Consider the following 21,360-nt stretch of genomic DNA (forward strand, 5'->3'; position numbering starts at 1 on the left):
TACAACACCAAAAAGCAGTTATGAAATACTGAACCTTTACTATTACTAACATTTTCATTTCATAATTGATTTTTGGTGTTTATGTGTTATTATCTGCCAACTATGACCAGTTTTTATTCTTGTGAATCGTGCACTTGTCATCGTGGCAGACATGCTTTTTGACTCAGATTGAAAAACAACTCAGTAGCAATTATTGTAATGTGTTTAATCAATGAAGAAAATGAAGAGGATAAAAACTATATATGAAAATTTGGTCGATATGGATGCAGGAATAGTTTGTTTTCACTTCATTTTCAACCAAAGATGACGTCATGCATGTTGTCAGTCAATACCAGATCATCATTGGCTGGTTTAACAAAGCTACATGCAACTCTCACAATAGAAACTAGAGGAAAATGTCTCTGAGATTGCATAAAAATTTGCAATGTACATTGTCTCAAATAACCATTTGAGGCAACATACAATGTACAATGTTGCATGCAATGTAGTAAAATTTTGTTAAAGTCGTACCATGTTTGGGCAAGGTTGTATTATATCTTTGAATGCACTTGATTTAGCTGCATTGATATACATTCATTGACTGTCCATTATTTGTCATCATCTCCATACAGAGATAAACTTTATGACGAAGTTCTAAAGTAGACTAGTAAACAATAAAATAAATTTCATTATGTTTGGCAGAAGTTGTATATCTAAAAATTAGAAAGCATATCTCTGTTTTATTAAGATATAAAACTGAACATTGTAATTTTATAAAATTTTTGTAAAACAGAATACAGAAATAGTATAACACAGAATAAACTAATACTTTAAGAAATTTTTTAATATGAAAACAATTACAGTAGAAACTCATTTTAACAGATCATGGAACAACAGATCTTTTCTCTGGGTCCCACCAAATCAATGAAATTTTACCTCTTTTTAGCAGATCCATAACTCGGAATAAAGGATTTTTTTCTAGTTCCATCTTCCGTAATCATATTCTTTTCAACCTTTAATTAATAATTGGATGTTTCTGGATACTAAATTTAAAAAAATACATTGCATGCTGTGCAAACTAAGCATGTGATTGTCATGATTCTCACTGCTAAAGTTACAGCCATGCATTAGTGCTCTCCTGTGGCATGTTGATTAGTGGAAGAAAACTACTTCTAGCTTAAAACTTTCAGACACGTGTTCAGGAATATTGCACCTTGAAATTGTGCTCACACAACAGTAACAACTTGTACTAATGAAGCCACCAAAAGCCCAGAAACATCACATCATCACAGTAAATTGAGATGGATGAATTTTTTTAACATACCATGAACTGCTAATGATTATATGTACTTTGTCTGTTTTTGGGTTATATATACAGTTTCTGTCAGCTTTGTTATGGCATGTGTATGATCTTGTAATATATGTGTTTATATAAAATAAAGGATAGAAATCTCAAGAGACTGAATAATTTCGAGTACAGGTGTTTTTTACATAGGTATTTAAAAAGCAAAAATTCGCAAATCACACCTAAATTCAAACTTTCCAGCAAATAAAAGTCATAAATTAGAAAGATTGAACGTTTTCAGCCTTTAAAATACAAACAGAAAAAATGTTCTATAAATAAAACAGTTTTCTTCAGTTTGTATTTCCTGAGGAAGGCCAATAAATTTAGTGGCCGAAAACGTTTGATCTTTATAATTTATGACTTTTATTTGCTGGAAAGTTTGAATTTAGGTGTGATTTGCGACTCTATGGTTCCAGTTTATGGTGAGGTTGTATTTAAAGCAAAAATTTTTTTGAATAATGGATATTTCCTGGGCTAATAAACCAACTGATAAAAATTAATAAATTAAGTTTTATTTTTTACATTCTATAAAACTGACTTGACAAAATATATTTTAAATTGAATTCTTACAGAATTCTTTGATGATAATCATTAAAAAAATTAACTATTTAATCCTTAGATATTTTGTTCTATTTTTATTTTGTAATATGTTTTAAATTTTGGCAATAAAGTCTCTCATAAAAGACTTTATACTATTGCTAATACTTTATTCGGTTAGCTACATTAAAACATAAATTATCAGAATAAACTTGTGACTTTACTATCATCTAAGTGGCTGAAATATGCTGAAAGCACAGTTGATTGACATATTTTAAATGGAAAAATCTATCCAGAAATCAGTTTTAGTATATTATCAAAACAATTTTAAATAAATGATTACTGATAAAAAAAATTGTGATTGCAATGCATATTTTCATCTATTTTCTGTGATGGAAAGAAATTATGAAACAGGCTTTATCAATTCCCATGAACTAATATGATCTTGTTACACTTTCTGCTATTGAAAAGTAGTATTATCTAGTATTACTTGATAAACTCTTAATTTAATGATTTCTCCAGAATACATCAGCATTCACATTGTCTTTTTGTCACGTTTAGCTTATTAACATAATTTTATATGATCATCCAGTGCACAGATATTTTATTAAGTAGGCTGTGCACTGAAAACCTTTATAGTAAACTTAAAAAGAATAATAATAAAAATTAAGTTCTAAATCTAAATTTATCATAAATTTTTTAACAGAAGTTCATATATTTCTATTTCACAAAAGGATAGTTCTTATAAGTTCACTGCATTGCATTTTATTTTATTCGTTCTTGTCCAGCTCATTCTATAGTATCAAAACTTTCACCTTTACACTGAAAATTTTATTTATAATCATCACACTATGTTTTTTAACCCTATTTATGAGCTCTTGTCAGGCGTTATATCTTTCATTTTAGAATAACCCAAATTCTCTGAATGCTTTCAAATCAAATTTCTGAAAATATTAAACTTTGCAGTCAAATTATGTATCATTGCAGCAAATTAGTAGTTGCATTTTCTTTTAATTTGTTCTAATTCCTTTTTTAATGGCATATCACCATATTGTTGAAAGTTTCCACATCTCTAGAATTTATGCATTTGTTTTTAAGCTTGTGTTTAAATACCTCAAATTTGCAAAGATTCAGTCAAAGAAATTTCAAGTATGAGTATTCTCTAAAATAATAAAAGAGAAGCAAAAACACATTTTATGTATTCACACTTGGATGAACTAAACCAAAATGTAATGCTATTTACCCAACATATCTTTGTTTGAAAACTAATATGTAGTTTTATCACATATAATTTCTATGGTTTAATCTTATCACATGTGATTAAGGTGATCAAATCTTAATTACTATTCTTTCATTCATTTAGTAACAGAAATTACTAGTGATCATTTTGTAACGGTGATGAAATAACAGTAACATGATATCTCATTCTTCAGTACATTTTGCTTTTTGCTTGGAGAGTTGATTTATTTTACTGTTACATTTTAGGCAACAATTTGTGACTAGCTACAGCTTATATATTAAGTATTACATATGAATTTTAGAAGGTTAAAATATATAATTCATTTCAGATACTACTTTCACTATTTACTTTAATTCAATAGCTAACTAATGATTGCTAAATATTTTTATAAAATAAAAATGTATCAACCAAATGAAATAAATTTTGTTCTATAAAAACTGATTTAGAGAAAACTTTCAAAGAATTTTAATTCTATCACTTGTATCCATACAATAATATAAAATATTGAAATGTTATATTTATTACTTATATAATTTTTTGCTAATAATTATAGATCCCACTGGAGAGAGATCTACAGAGTGGATGTACTGCTTAGGTGGCTGCAAGAGGCACAAGATGGAAAAATGTAAGGAGGTTGTTCCAGCAGTTAACAGTCCAAGAGGCTCAAATAACAATTGAATAATAATTATAGATCCAACACCACTTTTTCGTTGCTTGTTTGTTATACCAACACAATACTTGGGTGATTTGCCTGGGGGACACCTTCTTGTTAAGGGAAACTGGCCCCTATTTAGTCATTACATATGTGGAGAAAACCCGGAAAACTCCACGTGGCCAGCCCGTCTGAGTGCATTGCAAACCCACGATTGAACTCCCAGTGTTCGTGGACATAACCGCTTGGCCACTGATGAGCCCTTTTGTTGCTTAAGAAATTTTAGATATATTTTTTCTTGAAAATTAGAAACAGGTTGGGAATTTGAGCTTGATATTCTTACAACATGCGATTTAATGGCGATACTTACCAGAGTGATATGACTGTTACAAAATGTTGAAGGATTTTATCAGCTGCATCTAGAGTCTTAAAAAGTTCAAAACTTACCAAGTAATCTACAGATTTTCATTTTAATATTCTTTAAATGTTTTTCACTCTTAATATAAAGGAATATGAAGCACTTTACTATTAGTAAAGATATTTAATTTAATTTTTAAGGTAGACCCATAAAAATATGGGTCTACCTTAAAAAACATTTTAAAGCGGTCTAAAAATATAAAATAAAGTGAAGAATGCTAAATCATAAGTGCAAATATTAAAAAAATAAATAGAGCATTGTATATAAATTACATATTATTTATCAGTTGGGTTTTTATTATTGTTTAAATTAACACAAAATATATTTTCAACGTACTGTTTCTGCTCCAGTTGGTTGATTAGCGTTAGCTTGGGAACCGAACAGTGTTTTGACGTACTCCATTTTGTGTTGCGTGGACCTTCTCACTGACCTCTCTCGGCAATTTCTCTTCGTTGTAATAAAGACGTGTCAATAATAATTTTTCAAACTCGTGTACAGAAATATTAATAAATTATAAAAGTACGCGGAAATTTTATATTTAAATAATAATATTAATAAAAAGGAGTAATCTAAATGTGTTTTAATTTAATTTTGTATTAAGGTGGCAACGTTAGTTAACATTTTAAAAATGGAACCTGTCATGCCGCTTGTATGAGTTTTTAAAGTAATTCGCTAGAATTAAAGGGAAAATGAGCAGAAAGCTTCCTCAAGGAGATTATCCTAATAAGGATTTCTGTGAATTTCTTTTAGGTTGTTATTATACGTTTAATAGATAATTCATTAATAATTAGTTTTATAAGGAGAAATGTCAAATTTATTTTGGTAGAAGTAAATTTCTCATTGTTTATTTATATATGTACAACATATCTAAAAGTAATGTCTGCTTTAATTTTCAATATGTATTTAATATTCATATTTTCTCATTCATTCCACCATCTTCATTCCAATCCCCACAAAGGCAAAGGCAGCGATCGACTGATAAGAAAGCATCCAGCGAAACCCTTGGCAGAACACTGTGAGAGGCACAAACATTAACGAGGGAGAGGAGGGACCCTGTAATGTAAACCTGGGTTTCCTGAACCTTAGTGCCTGTGATATCGGCACTAGGTGTTACGTGACAAGCAGGCCACCGGTAGGCAATTACCGTTAGAAGGTTCCTGCCCTGGACTGAGGGGAGTCCTGGCGGAACAGAGAGAACCCTGGTATAGCAAAAGCTGCGTCTGGTGCCAACCACATCTCCTGTATGAGGAGAACATCTGTCTTGTGGAGCCAAAATGCCGCCAAGAGGAGATCTCATTTGGATTAGAGACCTCTAGCATTCCATTGCACTATGCAGAAGGTATTCTGGCCTCCAGAGAAGTTAGGCATTAGTAGGTAGGGTCGTCGACAGACTTCTATGAAATTTGACCTGTTCGGCTGGAGTTGTAGCACAGAGGTCATCTAAGGAGATCGCTCTGGATGAGCCGATAGGGTAGGATAGGTCCATATCTGATGGCGGCTTGTCCTTGTTGGACGTGGTTATGTGACCGCTGGACGATATTACAGTTCTTTTTTCTTTTTTTTGAAGGTGGACTGAGACCGATGGTCCTGCTGGGTGGGATGGGCGCTTATATGGCATGGGTGCCACCATCCTGTCTGTGCTCAGCTCATGTTCTGGCAGTTGGAACTCCTGGTCAGGAGTGGCTGGACAAGGCCAAAGTAGTTTGCAAAGATGACAAAGTGTGTATCACCTCAACTGTGGATTCTAACTGAGAGATCTGGTGTGACAAGGCTTCCAGCCTTGTCACACCAGATCTCTCAGTTAGAATCCAGTTAGAGTCCAGGTCATCAGTTGACCCTGGGAGCATGCAGGCAGTCTCACACTCTTGCTGAGGGGGATGGCGAGGGGCTGCCTCGTTGAGTTTTGGCTTGGATAGAGAAGTCACTCGGGCATATGATTTGAGTAGGCCACCTTGTGAGCACTTCGTGTCTAGGTAGAAACGGCATTGTATGATGCTCAGTTTTAACAAGCAAGCCTCTTGCTGGTAAGCTGGGCAGCGGAGGGAGTCTGCTTTATGGTCCCCACCACTGCAAACGCAGCTGCCAAATGTGGCAGTACAGTTGGTGGGATTGTTGTCTGCACCACATTTGATACACTTATGGCAGCCAAGGCATGACATGGCTGAGTGACCGAAGGAAAGACAGCAGCTGCACTGATGCAGATGGGGGATAAACTGTTTGCATCAAAATCGCTGGTAATAGAGGGTGACTGTCTCCAATGGGGCGGCGCTGACTACTAAGAAGTAAACAGTGGAACTAGGAACAACGGTTTCCCTGTCCTTCTACATAAATTGGCATATTTCTATCACCAGAATATTAGTGTCTGAAAGGATTGCATATATATGCTGGACAGCAATGGACGTGTCCACATTGCACAGGAGGTAAGTGGTTAGAGCACAGTCTGGCACCAAACAACCATGGACCAGGATCCTCACTAGGGCTGTGATGCAGAGGGCTGACTCCATAGACTGTGAGTCCTGGGATTTCACAATGAGAAGACCGGCACGGAAGTAGTGGACATCCTGCAGTTGGTCCAGATGGGGGAAGTGCAGTTGGAAGACCATGTAAAGTTTGGCTGGATGAAGATGGTGGAGGGGCCCTGTCCTTCCAAAAAGACCATGTAGACATGGTCTGAGGGAAGAGACTGGCGGATGGAGCACAATTTTTCCAATTCCATCAAGAGAGAAAGGAAACAAAGCTCATCAGAGAATGAGCATGCCACTGAACCCGGCGGCTATGGCCAACAATGTCCACGCAAAGGTGATGCCACCCCCAAGCTTAGAGGGACCTCCACACCAGAAGAAAAATCAAACAATACTCCTACCTGAGAAGTAAAGAAGCCAGTAAGGGAACCAAGAGAGAAGAAGCAGATGCAGTTATCCCTATGGGAGGGCAGGAAAAGGCAATAAAAACACCGCTGGAAGCCAAAGACCGGGATGAAGATCACCTAGGTAGACTCACAACTTGCCTGCACACCCAATCACAACTGTTCTCCGGAATTCATTTGTCTAAACACCTACTTGAATTTCATTTTCGAGTAGCCCATTTGACTGTTCATGGAGTACTTGATGTTATACAGTACTGGGGCTCTCCCCATCCAGGCACATTGGTCAAGACTCACTATTGCTTGTCTTGACAACATGGAGCACAGAGAAGAGGTATACTGATACATGTTAAAACTGACCTTTGGAGGCAAGTATCTTGCAAAAGGTTGCATGTACAGGTATAGTTCCTTTGACTTTACTGCTCATATAGGGGTCTACAATTTTTAGGGAGTACAAAACCCCTTATTTAGAGCTTGAATCTTATTGTTTAATTGACAGAACAATGAAATTCAAAGAACAAATTTAACTTGTGTTTAAATTCAAATGCACAAAAGTACAGTGGGTGATCGGTTAACGAACATAATCCGTTCCAAGACTTTGTTCGTTTACCGATTATCGATTTACCATAGGTTTCTATGGGAATTTAATTAATTCGTTCTGGAGACCCCCAAAAATAAAAAATATATACTTTCTTACTACGTTTATTTATATGTAATAATAAAAATACATATACACACAGTCTTGCATTTTTATTAGTCATTTTTTTTTTCCGTTTGAAATGGTTAAAGAATCTGTCTAATGTCGATTGCTTTTCCCTCTTCTTTAGGATTTTTCATAAGTAATTAATAGCATTGCAATTGTAGAAATCCTCAAGCCTCAACCTGGTTTAGATGCCATTCTAAGACCGTTGTTCTGACATCCTCCCACTTCAAACGATCTTTAATAACAGGTATCGGCATTAATCCTCTTTTTCAGAAGAAAACATACCTCGCCGAGATTCTTGGTGTTCTTCATTCAAGAGTTAGCGTTCTTCTATCGTCAGATCCGTTTCGGGTTCCATTATGAACTCTTCGATGTTCTTTATTTCTCAGATTTGATTTTTGTTACTCCTTTAGCTGCTTGAGTCTTCTGGATTATACAGTATTTTTCTTAAATAAGATTGAACTGCTGCCTACAATAGACCTGTTCATGCCATACTGCCCAGCAACATTAGGCATCTTCTGCCCACTCTCCACCTTTGCTATTATACTCTCACCTTTCGAAAAGAAAAACAGATGCAAAACTTAAATTAACGAGTGCCTACCCGACAGTCTAACGAATACATAAAAGAATTATTTTGTCAGAAAAATAAAAGGCTGGAATTACAAGGGAGAGTTTCAAAGTTCGGAGGAATACTATCCGATTGGTGTATACCGGCTTGAGCGTTGATGTCGATGTTTCCCACACTCTGAAAAGTTTCGAATTGTTTCCTGAAGACATGGGAAGACCAATCGGTATTCATTATTTTACATCGCTTCTTCTTGTGTTTGTTCTGTGAGGTGTTCGTTATCTGATCATGTGTTCATTGTCCGAACATAAAAATCTTTTGCTAAAGTGTTTGTTATCCGATTTGTTCGTTATTCGATCTGTTCGTTAACCGATCACCCACTGTAATTTGAAAACAGTTTCACATAAATATAAAATGAAGGCAATTTTTACATAAACTTGAAATAAAATAAAAAATACATACATTCATAAATTATAAATTACAGCAAATTTCCAGGCAGAAGAAAGTGTGCTTAAATCTCTGGCATTTAAGCATGATCCTAATGTTTTTTCTTAAATATCTCTACCTGTTCTGCCGTATGTGTCTTTGAACAAGAGGTGATCTTTCCTATAACCTTAGCCTGGTTTCATAAGATTTTGGCATCATCCTAGTTAGTGAAGCTTGTTATGGCTTTCTTGATAAGCCTGTTGTGTGCTGTACAGTATTTAATGTTTATAAATATGTTTTTCCAAATTCCAGCTAGTGTAACCTGTGCAAGTTGTTCTCAGTTTAGCAGGTATCATATACTGTATATCCCAACGTTTCACTTCTCTGGTACTGTACATAATCTTTATCATTTCCTAGGAATCTGTATAATGTTGGATTTTGTTTTTATACAGTTCTTGATTTTTTTTGTTTTGACCAATTCATTGAATATTTTATGCAAAGTTCAGAAAGTAAATTTAGTAAAACTCTTATTAGCTGTATTCTTTATTTCAGATTGATGTGAGTGGATAATGTTGATAAGCATTTTTCTGTAATAACCCAGGCAGGATGCTATGATCATGTTTCTGTTAATCTCCAATTCCCTATATCTGGTAGAGACAGTGTGTGTACCCTTTGGATCAAAGCCCTGAAGATGGAAAGTTTCTGGCAAAATGGATTGTGTAAATTGCTGGGATGTATAATGGATGGAAAGTCAGTTAGGGGTGTGTGTGTGTGTTGTGTCTAGGAAGCGTACGTTGATGGAGCTGCAGCTTTTTTGTTTGCTTTTCAGCAGGGCTGTGGAGTCGGGAAAAATGTGCCGACTCAGACACTTTAAATTTAATTTAGTTTTTTTATTTAATTAACCCAATTGAATTTGAATATTTTTGAATCATTCCTTTATTATCCCTGCTCTAAATAAGTACTCTATTTTACTGGATGAGCCAGACTAATTGATCAGATTATATATTTTTCTTTTCTGAACAAGGGGCTGGAGTAGCTAGATTGCACACCTTTTAGTTGGACTAACTTTTCTTGAAGGGTGAAATTGAAGTGCAAATGCTGTAGAATAAAGATATGTAGATGTAGAATTATATCTCCCCTTTCTCCTCTTATTAAATGTTTGTTAAAAATTAATTCTTTTTATACAAATAAATATTAATGTAAGTTGGATATTAAAAATACTAACTATAAAAGTATTTGAAATACAGGGCTCCTTTCAGAGTTCAGAGTAGGGTAACCCCTATGAATGCCTCTGCCCCCTATAAAATGATTTAGTATTTAATTTTGCTGGAGTCAGAGTTGAGTGTTTTTTTTTACTGACTCCACAGCCCTGCTTTTCAGATAAGGCAATATGTGTTGTTATTGATAGTGCTAAGTTTATTTCTACTATCCTTATTCCAAATAATTCCTTATTTAATATATTATCTACATAGCATTTATATAGGATAAAATTGTTGATAAAATTCAGTAATATAGATTTTTCTAACTTCACTACAATCAATTTGCACAAGATTCAAACTATAGACTGCTCATAGGTACTCTTCTTGTTTGTCTATAGGAGGTCTGTCTGGAAAGTTCATGAACTTTTTAAATTACGTCCCAACCAATAATTGAATCTGAATGCAGCTTGCACAGCTCTCTAGAGACAAGTTTTATGTACTATCTGTCAGAAACAGTTTGTTCTGTCTTCATTTGTTGTTGTTTTACATTCATTTATGTAAACACATGTTGATTGTGTTATATCATTTTCTTTCAGTGAGTGCAAGTGAGTGAAGAGCTAGTCTGATGAAAATTTCATGGAAAACATCATTACTGAGGATGAGACATAGGTTAATGGGTACAATGTGGAAACAAAACATAAGTCATCGGAGTGGGTGAGAACATCTTTACTGTGATCCAAAAATGCATGACAAGTTTGGCCGAATGTGAAGATCATGTGTGTCTTTCTCACTGTTTTGTTCAATTCTGAAGGTGTTGTTCACCATGAATACTATCTGGAAGTGATGAAATGTCTTAGTGAGGAAGAAAAGACCAACTGCTTGGAGAGAACAGTGTTATGACAATGCACTGCTGATAACAGAATTTTTGGCCAAGAACTCAACGCCACCTGTTCCCTAACTTTCATATTCATCAGATTAAGGCCCAGAATACTTACTTTTGTTTCCTAAATTAAGATCTGCTCTCTCTCAAAAGTTACTATTTTAAATCATTTGATGTCATTAAGGGATATTCATTAGATGAGTGTGCATCATCCCAAAAGAAGCATTTCAGGAAGCATTCTTTTCATGGCAGAAACACTGGATTTGGTATGTAGACTCAGGAGAGGCCTACTTTGAAGGCAACAAAACTGACTAGCTTCTAGGTAATAACAAAGGACTTCTATTTGCAAAGTTCATGAACTTTCCTGACAGATCTCATATATGTATATTCATCAAAGGTGAAGAAGGAAGAGTTGCACACAATATTTCATCTATGTCAGTGGTAAAGTTTGTGCTTTTTGGGATAGCACAGTAGAATTTAATAATTTAATTTTTAAATAATTGATGACATTTTTGATTATATGATTAAAAAATTTGTGTATTTGATTTAAAATTAGTCAAGAGGATAATTCTTTTGATATATGTTTTCAAATTAGACTGAAAGAAAAATTTTATACTCATAGATAATTAAATAAGATATTTTTTTAATAAAAATTCAATATTTAAAAAACCAATGGAATCATATAATCAGTCTTTACTTATTTGTACTATTAAGCAGTACACAGAAAAATAATTCTCCTATCCTTTCTGACTTATGGAGGCGAAAAAATCCAAAATCACTAATCCATTTACTCAAAACGGAATAAGGACTGGTATAAAAAAGCAAAAACAAAATTAGGATTGTCAGGATTGGATGGAATAGTATTCCTTGCATGTAGTATTCCTTGGGATAGGGTCCTACAAAGGAATACTATTCCTTTGTAGGACCCTATCCCAAACTTGCGTAATCTAATTTTTGACAGCTCCCCGACCCCCACAATGGTTCTCCAACAATGCGCATTCTTTTTGTCAATTGCAAATCTTTTACCGGTGGCACGATTTCCAATTTTTGAAGTGCACAATATAACTTTTCTTTTGAATTCATAATTATATGTAAAACATTTTTCCATTATTAATGAGTATAGGTAATAAAAAAATTTAAAATTTGATTCTACACAGCTGCTATCAAACAACTACTGGATTAAATCAGAAAATTGCGAACAGGGAACCACCGAATAAACTGCTATCAATGATTGTAATACTATGCGCATGCTTATAGCATAAAGCAAAGACCCAATTGTTGGGGAGTGAGAGATCAGCAGAAATAAGAAGTTAAAATATTTGCTTTGAATTTAAGTTGTACCCTAATTTTGTGTTAAAAATTGGAATAAAAAGTATTGCTTAAATTTGTAGTAATAAGGTATATTAAAAAAAATAAGAACTTTGTTGTGTGTGTATGTTTATATATNTCGACAGACTTCTATGAAATTTGACCTGTTCGGCTGGAGTTGTAGCACAGAGGTCATCTAAGGAGATCGCTCTGGATGAGCCGATAGGGTAGGATAGGTCCATATCTGATGGCGGCTTGTCCTTGTTGGACGTGGTTATGTGACCGCTGGACGATATTACAGTTCTTTTTTCTTTTTTTTGAAGGTGGACTGAGACCGATGGTCCTGCTGGGTGGGATGGGCGCTTATATGGCATGGGTGCCACCATCCTGTCTGTGCTCAGCTCATGTTCTGGCAGTTGGAACTCCTGGTCAGGAGTGGCTGGACAAGGCCAAAGTAGTTTGCAAAGATGACAAAGTGTGTATCACCTCAACTGTGGATTCTAACTGAGAGATCATAGTAAACTTAAAAAGAATAATAATAAAAATCACTAAAAGTTGATATATTGATATTTAAAAAATAGGCATTAATGTCAATGTGCATGTGATATTAAAAAATAATAAATAGAAACTAAATAATTTGGCAATATTTGATTAACTATGGTAATAATAATAATGAAATACATTTACTAAGACTGAATATAATACAGATTACATTGCTCATGATCATTTTGAATGTTTTTCTTTAATGTATTTTAGAAACATTCAAAATGATGATGACATAGATTTAGTATAGTCTTAAAAAATTATATACTGTATGCACTTAGGTAGACCCATATTTAAATTACCTTGTAGGCTTGAGTAAACCCACACTTCTGTTGTAAAAAAATAAACCCACAACTGGTAGTTAGTTGGTTTGCATCTCACCAGTTATGTTCCAGGTTTTCTTCACATATCTAAAACCTAAATAAAGGGCTGTCCATAAATGACATCCACACTGGGAGGGAGGGAGGGGGTTACAACAAGTCAGACAAGGGGAAAGGGTTGAGTTTCAATGGACATCCATTTATTTTATTACATTTTATACCTTTTATGCATTTTTTTATATTTATTTCAAAATTTCTTGTATGTTTCATTTCTACTTATGGTATCTATCATTCATAGAGTGATAAAGGTTTTAAGAGGGATCAAGTTTTGTTGGACTTCCAAAGAGGGGGGTTACGGAAACTGGGACAAGAGGGAGAGGGGAGTAAAAATTTATGGAAAGAAAACTGCAGACATAATTTATGGACAGCCCCTAAAGGTCCTTTTACCATAAAAAGCCCTCCTGGATACTCTTTCTTAGCAAATTTTCCAAGTGTTGCATTGCCTTCTTCTATCAATTAATTTTGTGATGCTCCTAAAATGTTGTTGCAGCGTCTTAGTGTGCCTTGGCACTCAGTTGAAAAGCATTGTACTATAGCATAACACCAAAATATTTCTAAAATATTCATTTAGAGTCTTGGAAGTCATATTTTGGCTATCTACTTTTGTTAGATGTACAATATGATGTAAAGGATTCCTGTTATACAAATGACCAGTTATTTATTGTGACATCGTCACAATGCTGGACTACAATTTTTAATCATATTTTTTATTTATTTAATTTAAAATATATGCTCTCAACCTGAAATTAGTAGTGGCTTGTCCCTGTACATCATGCTTTTCCTTTAACAATAGAGTTGTACCAATCATCTATCTAACACCTTTTGGGGGAAATTTTTGAATTGAAATAACATGACTTCCGGTTTGCATCAGAAGTTCGTATATAATTAATTGGGGGCTCCTGTCCCTAAGGTTTCCATATCTGGTCTCATCTTTCATTTATCTAACTTTGTTTTCAAGATTAAGGAAAGACAGACAGATGGATGACAATGGAAATTTATAGGTTTGCAGCCCATAATCAAAAAAGCAATTACAATGGCTGAGGTGTTCCTGAGAATACTGTTTTGTATAAAAATATCTAATGTAAAGAGGTTTAAATTGTTTGAATCTAACAAATAACTTACAATAACACTTCACAAATGTCCTGAGAACACATTATGAATATTATAATCAAGACATGTTCGAATGCTGTCTTTGCACTCTCATAAACCAAATACTAAATTCTTAATTTCATGTTGCAACCTCCTCTTAAACAATAACCATTAAGACAAGTTTTTTAAAGTGTATAAATAAATAAATAAAGTTTCTGACAAAATGCTTTGACAACTTTTGACATAAAAAGTTAATTAGTAGTACATATTACAGGATGGTATTGGAAGTAAAATAGCTAAGAAAATTGATGAATTTCTTGAAACAGGAAAACTCCGAAAACTAGAGAAGGTATTTCTATTAAACAAACTTATTTTTTAACATTTAATATTTAAAAAGGTTAAATTAAAATAAATGAATATTAAATATAACATCAAAAATAAAATAGTTAATCATCATTTTTTATATTTTACTTAATATTAATTATTTGATTATATAAAAGTTAAATTAAATCACAATTTTAAATTGTGACGTAAGCATGTTTTATGATTACATCAATTTAAAAATGGCATTCTTTAAAATTTCTATTATTTTTTCCAGAAATTGTAGAATAAAAAATTGATATGAGAGATTTTACTCTTTCTTTATTATATATATAGTAACTTAGTATATATTATTTATATCCACAATAAATTTAAAATTAAAAGAATTATAATTAAATTATAAGTTAAAACAGATAATAGATGAATTTGATTTTTGTTTCTTATTGATTAGTTTGTGTCATTGATTTCAATTTTCAGTTACTTAAATAATTTTTCCTTTCTTCAATATAAATTTGTTTTATTTAATCTTTGATAGAAGATATAGGCAATTAAATTATTATAATTTGAGAATACACAAAAAAATATATTATTAGTTAGATATTTCTAAAAAGCCATTAAAACTTTTTATGTTCCTGTTTAAATTTATTTAAAACCTTGTCAGTTGTGTAATACATAAAATTTATTGTGATATTGTGTAAAATACTATTTTTTATGAATTTGCTTCAAAAATCATGTTAACCGATTTTAATTCTAAACTTTAAATTTCCAGATACGTGCAAATGATGATAACAAGGCAATTGCTGAATTAACTAAAGTATCAGGAATTGGGTAATATACAAAATTTATTAAAGTAAAAATATATTGTAGCTATTTAATTATATGTATAGTGCTGTTTATAGTTATCAAAATTTATATTCCAGACCATCAGCAGCAAAGAAATTTGTTGATGAAGGAATAAGAAACATTGACGGTAAAAAATTAACAATGATAAATTTAATCATATAATTCTAATAACAAACAAGAGACCACCTTCCTCACTTTTTCCAGAAGACTTTTTTTTACGACACAAACATATTTGGCCTCTTTTAGCAGCTTGTTTCAGGTTATTGAACAAAAAACTATAAGACAAAAATTTCAGCATTCCAAATTATAATGTTCTAAGTTAAAACATTGTTCAAAACTACAGAACATTTTATTTTTAACTGATGTCTTTTAAAAATTAAATTGCAATTACAACACAAATAAATAAAACATCTTTAAAAATTGTACATATAAATTAAACAGGAAATTTCATATAATTTCCTTATATTGATAGAATAAAATGAATATGATACCACATGTAGCAATGGTTAAACCATTTGCAATTTATATAGCTTCAAATGATGTTTTAACTTAGGCCATTATAATTTGAAATGCTCAATTGTTTTGTCTTTTAGTTTTTTTTGTATGGTAACATGAAGCAGGCTGCTAAAGGAGGCCATAAACATTTGTGATGTAATAAAAATTTGCAGGTAAAAGTAAGGAACGTAGTCTCTTGTTTGTTAGTGGAACAGTTCCAGCTTTTGAAGGAGTCTGTACTTTCTAATAATTTTTTTTCTTATTTAGATTTAAGAAAAAATGAACATAAATTAAATAAGCACCAGAAAATTGGGCTAAAGTAAGTTGTAAGAAAATAATCTTTTAGTATTTTTTACTAAATACTTGTAATTAAAGAATTAGTATTATATTTATAATAGCTTTCAGTTGGCCTGATAATTTTATTTTAGATACCTTGAAGAATTTCAACAATCCATTCCACGAGCCGAAATGGAGAAGATGGAGGTATTTATGACTGATAATTGAAATTATTATAATTTAAATAGGTATACATATTTAAAATTTAACATTAATTTTAGAAAAAAGTTAAAAAGGAGATAATGCGGTTAGATGATAAATATGTTGTAACAGTCTGTGGAAGTTATCGTAGAGGTAATATACAAATTTTATTCATAAGATAATTAAGTTTTGTAAATTTTCAATTAAAAATACTTTTACTTTATTTATAGGAGCACCTAAAAGTGGAGATGTAGATGTTTTATTGACCCACACAGATTTTACTTCAAAATCAAAACAAGAAGTAAATATTTGGTATCATTATATAAATTTCACATAAATACAGGTGTGCCTTATACAATACAGTTTTGCTCTAACACTGTTTGAAAATCCTCGGTACAAAATTTTATCATTTTTAAGTGTAAACTTTGTTATTCGATATTTTTTTTTATTTGAGTAAGCACGCTTGTTGTCTCAACTTGCCCACAGATTTTAAAATATTGAAATTTTCAAATTATTTTGTGCTTTTTGTCAGGTTTACTTTATCCCTTAAGACTGTCACTGTGTTTTCTTTTTATAGATTAATCTTTGTATTTAGTAAAGTTTATTTAAACATTTTTAGGTAAGTGTTATTAAATTTTTTACCTCTGAATAATTACTTCATTCGTAAAAATAACAAACAAAATACAACAGTATTTCAGTACTTGAACAATTCGGTATTCAAACACAAATTCTGGAAAAAGTCACTTGGTACTCGATCGAGCAAACACAATCCTTTAGAACAAATTTTCGATTAATATATTTTTATTTTGTCATCCATAAAAATTTTTTTATGATAAAAATAAAAAATATAAAAATGTTGCTGAAACTTCTGATCAAGATCAACAAAATGCTGAAATGACGACAATACATCTGTAAAAGTAAATTCTCTCGTTTAACTAAAATTAATATTAACGTGTAATATAGTACTTTTAATTCTGATTTTTAGTTAATTATTGATTGGAAATAAATTATCAATTGCTTTAAATAAACATATTTCTTTTAGTAACGAAAAAGAATAGTATACTTTTGTTAATTTCTGGAACATAACCCTGTGCTTTATATTAGTCCTTTGTTTCGTATAGCACATATTCACATAACATTAAACTTTTTTAGAACATAACTACTGTACTGTGTTATATGAGGGATACCTGTATATTGATATTTATATTAGATATTTTAAATATTCTTAATAAATATTATTATTTAAAGAATAATTATCTGAAAGCAGTTACTGATAGATTAGAAGAATACAAGTTTATTACAGATATTATACATCAAGGAAAAACTAAAAGTACTGTAAGTATAAATAAATAGCTTGTTATTTTATAGCTTATTGCTAAAATTTACTAAACTATTAGTTTTTGTTTACTAATTTTTTTTAGGCTGTGTGTCAGTTAAAAAGTAAAGATGAAAATCAGCTTCACAGAAGAATTGATATCAGGTTTATTGATTTCTAGTTTAATAATAAGTTTGTCTAAATTTTGTTAATAATTTAAATAAAACTCCATTATCTTCACAATTGTAAAAAAAATAGTAAAGATGGGAAATGTTGAATAATTAGTTTAGCATTAAAAAATCAAACCCCTAAAATTTTTTAATAATAATAATAAAGTTAACAAATAATTATAAACCATAAATATAAATAATATTTCATTGTCATCTCAAATTTATTAATGAACTTATTAATGACTGTTTTGATATAGTAATATAAAATAAAATGCTATTTTAAATACTGTAACAGAATTTTCTGTAAATTGTTAGAATTTTTAGATCTGAAATCATCATTGAAGTATTTATTTTGATTTATTTTACTGATTTTGGATATTGAAAATTTTATTTTTAAAATAACAAAAAATTTTATTAACTAATCAATCTACCATCTGAAATTAACAACAAAAAAAAAATGTTTCAGTATTAATTTCTATACAGCAAGAAATAAAGCTAATTTTTAAAGATTTAAGAACATAAATCATTATTCACAAGTCTCATTTCCTAAGTAACAATTTATCACTTATACAGTAGAGCGTCGTTTATCCGAATCAATTGGGGACTGGGGTTGTTCGGAAAATCGATATTTCGGATAACCGNAAAAATATATTTATTTCAGACGATTACCATTTTTACAGAGTGTTCTAGAACAAAGTACAGACAGCTGGACCTTCCTTTTTAGGCTACACAACTGCCTATATTTAAAAAGTTCGACGTCTTGTTGCTTCATCTTTATCCATTGGGTTTCTGGCTCTTTATCTACTGTGGATTAGCGCTGACAAATGTAGATTATGCCGATATCCCTCTGGTGTCGAATTTTAACGATATATTTGAATTTCCGTCAGATGAATAAATTATTTTTTACAAATTAAAAGACAAAGTTGTTCTAAAAATATATTTATTTCAGACGATTACCATTTTTACAGAGTGTTCTAGAACAAAGTACAGACAGCTGGACCTTCCTTTTTAGGCTACACAACTGCCTATATTTAAAAAGTTCGACGTCTTGTTGCTTCATCTTTATCCATTGGGTTTCTGGCTCTTTATCTACTGTGGATTAGCGCTGACAAATGTAGATTATGCCGATATCCCTCTGGTGTCGAATTTTAACGATATATTTGAATTTCCGTCAGATGAATAAATTATTTTTTACAAATTAAAAGACAAAGTCGTTCTAAAAATATATTTTTTTCAGACGATTACCATTTTTACAGTGTGTTCTAGAAAAAAGTACAGACAGCTGGACCTTCCTTTTTAGGCTACACAGAAGTTAGGCTATACTTCAGAAGTTAATTTAGTATCAAAAACGTAAAATATTTCAGTAGCCCAAGACATAGCCAAAGATTGCAGTGCCACAGCACTGGCAAAAATTTAAACTTGCCGACTGGAATTCTTTCGGATAAATGACGCTCTACTGTATATATTTTTAGTTAATCAAATCCAAATAGATATTCTTTGTGTGTATAGTATATTTAAAACTTACCTGAAATAATCTCTTTTATAAGGTTATAATATTTGCCATTCTTTCTTGAATTAAAAAAACAAGATTATATGTGGTTAATTAAGAATTTTGTGACACTAAAAAGCCTTGAAAGCATACCTAACTGTAGGTACTGAAAGTGTATCTGCATTTCTCTTTTTTTCTTTTTCTCTATCTTTTAAGTATGGATGCTTATTTGAAAATAATAATAAAAATTTGAAAATTATTTGGAAGAGACATTCTCTTTTCTTTTCCATTCTCGTGAAGTTTGAAGATTAAAGAAAATCTATTTAATTGAATTTGTTTTCTTATAAAACAGTATTATTTTATGAAATAAAATTTTTGCAGGTTTATTCCTCATGATCAGTATTATTGTGGAGTGCTATATTTTACTGGAAGTGACTTGTTCAATCAGGATATGCGTGCAAAAGCTCTTGCAGAAGGCTTTACATTAAATGAATATACAATAAGACCTGTTGGTTCCACAGGTAATTAAAAAAAATTATTTTTAAATATGCTTATAATATTTTATAATCTTTAATTTCTACACTAGGTGTTCCTGGTGAACCATTACCTGTTACTTGTGAGAGAGATATTTTTGAATATATAAATTATCCTTACAAGAAACCAGAAGAAAGAAACAGTTAAAATTTGATTTTTGAAACTTTATTTATCAAAATTGTGTTTGTTTACAAATTTTGTAATTGATTTTTTTAAAATAAGTCTTTATGTACAATTTAATTTATATAAATGATTAAATCATTGATATACAGTACGGTTGTGATTTATGCAATCTTAGTGTTTTCAAAAGTAAATGATCTTTTTAATAGAAAATTTTGATAATTCTCATTGCACAAAAAAAACAAGGAAATAATTGACTAACTTTTCATATAGGCATAAAATCTTAGCAGTTAATTTTATTACTCAAAATTCACACTTTACATTTGCAGTTGATTTATTTCTAAAGTAGTAAAATACAATTTTAACTTTATATGAGGGAAAAAATTTTCTTTTTAAACATGTAAATTTTAGTTACAAATTCCATTTTTATTTTATATTTTATTGATAACTAACATATTTACAGAAAATATGCTTAAAAATTATGTTTATGACTAAAATTTATAAATGTGTTTCTTCTCAGTATAATTCATTTCAGTTTGCATGAATCTCTACACACACACTCCAAAAATATAATCTCTGTATAAATCATGATTGCACTGTAATTGTTATTAAATTTAAAATTTGTATATATGTTTTTTTAAATATTTTTTATACCATTTTCTTGTATATTTTACATAAATCATGATTAAAAGCAATAAATAATATCTAAAACACTATTAGTTTCAACAGATTGTACTAAACAGATCTTGCAAACTATTGAAAATTTGAGTGTGTAATCTAAAATATCAATAGTTAGAACTCTTTAAATACTTATATATATTACTAGAATTTTGTTTGGAGTCATATAGAACTTGAATGCCATATTTAAGTTAAAAAGAATGTAAACATGATATTGCATATTTGATAGTATTTATAATGTTACTATATGATTTAAAACAACAATGAAAGGATAATTTTTTTAAGATTTTTAAATAAGTATTATTTATTATTTTAATCTGAAAATAATTAATATACTTTTAAATTTATATATATGTATATATATTAAAAAATAAATATATTATTATTCAGTACCATTGTTAACAGCAGAGCACAAACTAATAGCTTTACTGCCTTGGTCATCTGGAACTTGAAACATTTTAAGAGTATATTAAGCTTAACTCTAGAAGATCCAATTGCCCATCAATTCATTAGGAAAATAATAAAATAGAAATAAGCAGTCTTGGACTGCTTACAACTACTATCATATATAGCAAGGGTCACCAAACTTTGTTTACAGTGGGCTAGATGATAAAGAATGATGAGCGTGATAACCATTTTGTTCAATACAACACACTGAATACACAAAAGATAAAGACAACCAACATATTTATTTACCAATACACAAACACGATCACTACAGCAAGCTCGTAATTACTTTTCTGAGAAACTTCATTGCAGGTACACAAAAAGTGCACTGATATCCAAAGTCG

The 21,360-nt window shown here is 31.0% G+C and overlaps 2 protein-coding genes across 3 annotated transcripts in view; one reads left to right on the plus strand and one right to left on the minus strand.

Moving 5' to 3' along the window:
- LOC111621487 (general vesicular transport factor p115-like) overlaps positions 1 to 4,617 on the minus strand; it is a 34,976-nt gene extending 30,359 nt beyond the window's left edge. For both annotated transcript variants that reach the window (XM_023363644.1, XM_023363643.1), the window contains exon 1: positions 4,508 to 4,617. In XM_023363644.1, coding sequence (XP_023219412.1) covers positions 4,508 to 4,573 — 66 coding nt within the window. In that variant the 5' untranslated portion in view covers positions 4,574 to 4,617. The remainder of the gene's footprint in view (positions 1 to 4,507) is intronic.
- Positions 4,618 to 12,362: 7,745 nt separating this feature from the next.
- Positions 12,363 to 21,360, plus strand: LOC111621500 (DNA polymerase beta-like). Its single transcript, XM_023363656.1, has 12 exons — positions 12,363 to 12,590; positions 14,390 to 14,476; positions 15,218 to 15,276; positions 15,369 to 15,418; positions 16,054 to 16,105; positions 16,215 to 16,269; positions 16,344 to 16,416; positions 16,494 to 16,564; positions 17,512 to 17,598; positions 17,685 to 17,743; positions 19,619 to 19,758; positions 19,824 to 21,360. Exons 1-12 carry the CDS (start codon positions 12,363 to 12,365, stop codon positions 19,916 to 19,918), a joined length of 1,056 nt encoding a protein of 351 aa, XP_023219424.1. The 3' UTR covers positions 19,919 to 21,360.

Source organism: Centruroides sculpturatus, unplaced genomic scaffold, assembly GCF_000671375.1.
Source record: "Centruroides sculpturatus isolate CEXI.00-Female unplaced genomic scaffold, Cexi_2.0 scaffold249, whole genome shotgun sequence".
In the NCBI taxonomy this organism is placed as follows: domain Eukaryota; kingdom Metazoa; phylum Arthropoda; class Arachnida; order Scorpiones; family Buthidae; genus Centruroides; species Centruroides sculpturatus.

Excerpts from the sequence above, each read along its gene's own strand:
- LOC111621500 (XM_023363656.1), top strand. The coding sequence starts at position 12,363 with ATGGCGGCTTGTCCTTGTTGGACGTGGTTATGTGACCGCTGGACGATA. Across the intron at positions 16,106-16,214 it reads CACCAGAAAATTGGGCTAAA|ATACCTTGAAGAATTTCAAC; the intron begins GTAAGTTGTAAG and ends ATTTTATTTTAG. Across the intron at positions 19,759-19,823 it reads AAGACCTGTTGGTTCCACAG|GTGTTCCTGGTGAACCATTA; the intron begins GTAATTAAAAAA and ends TTTCTACACTAG.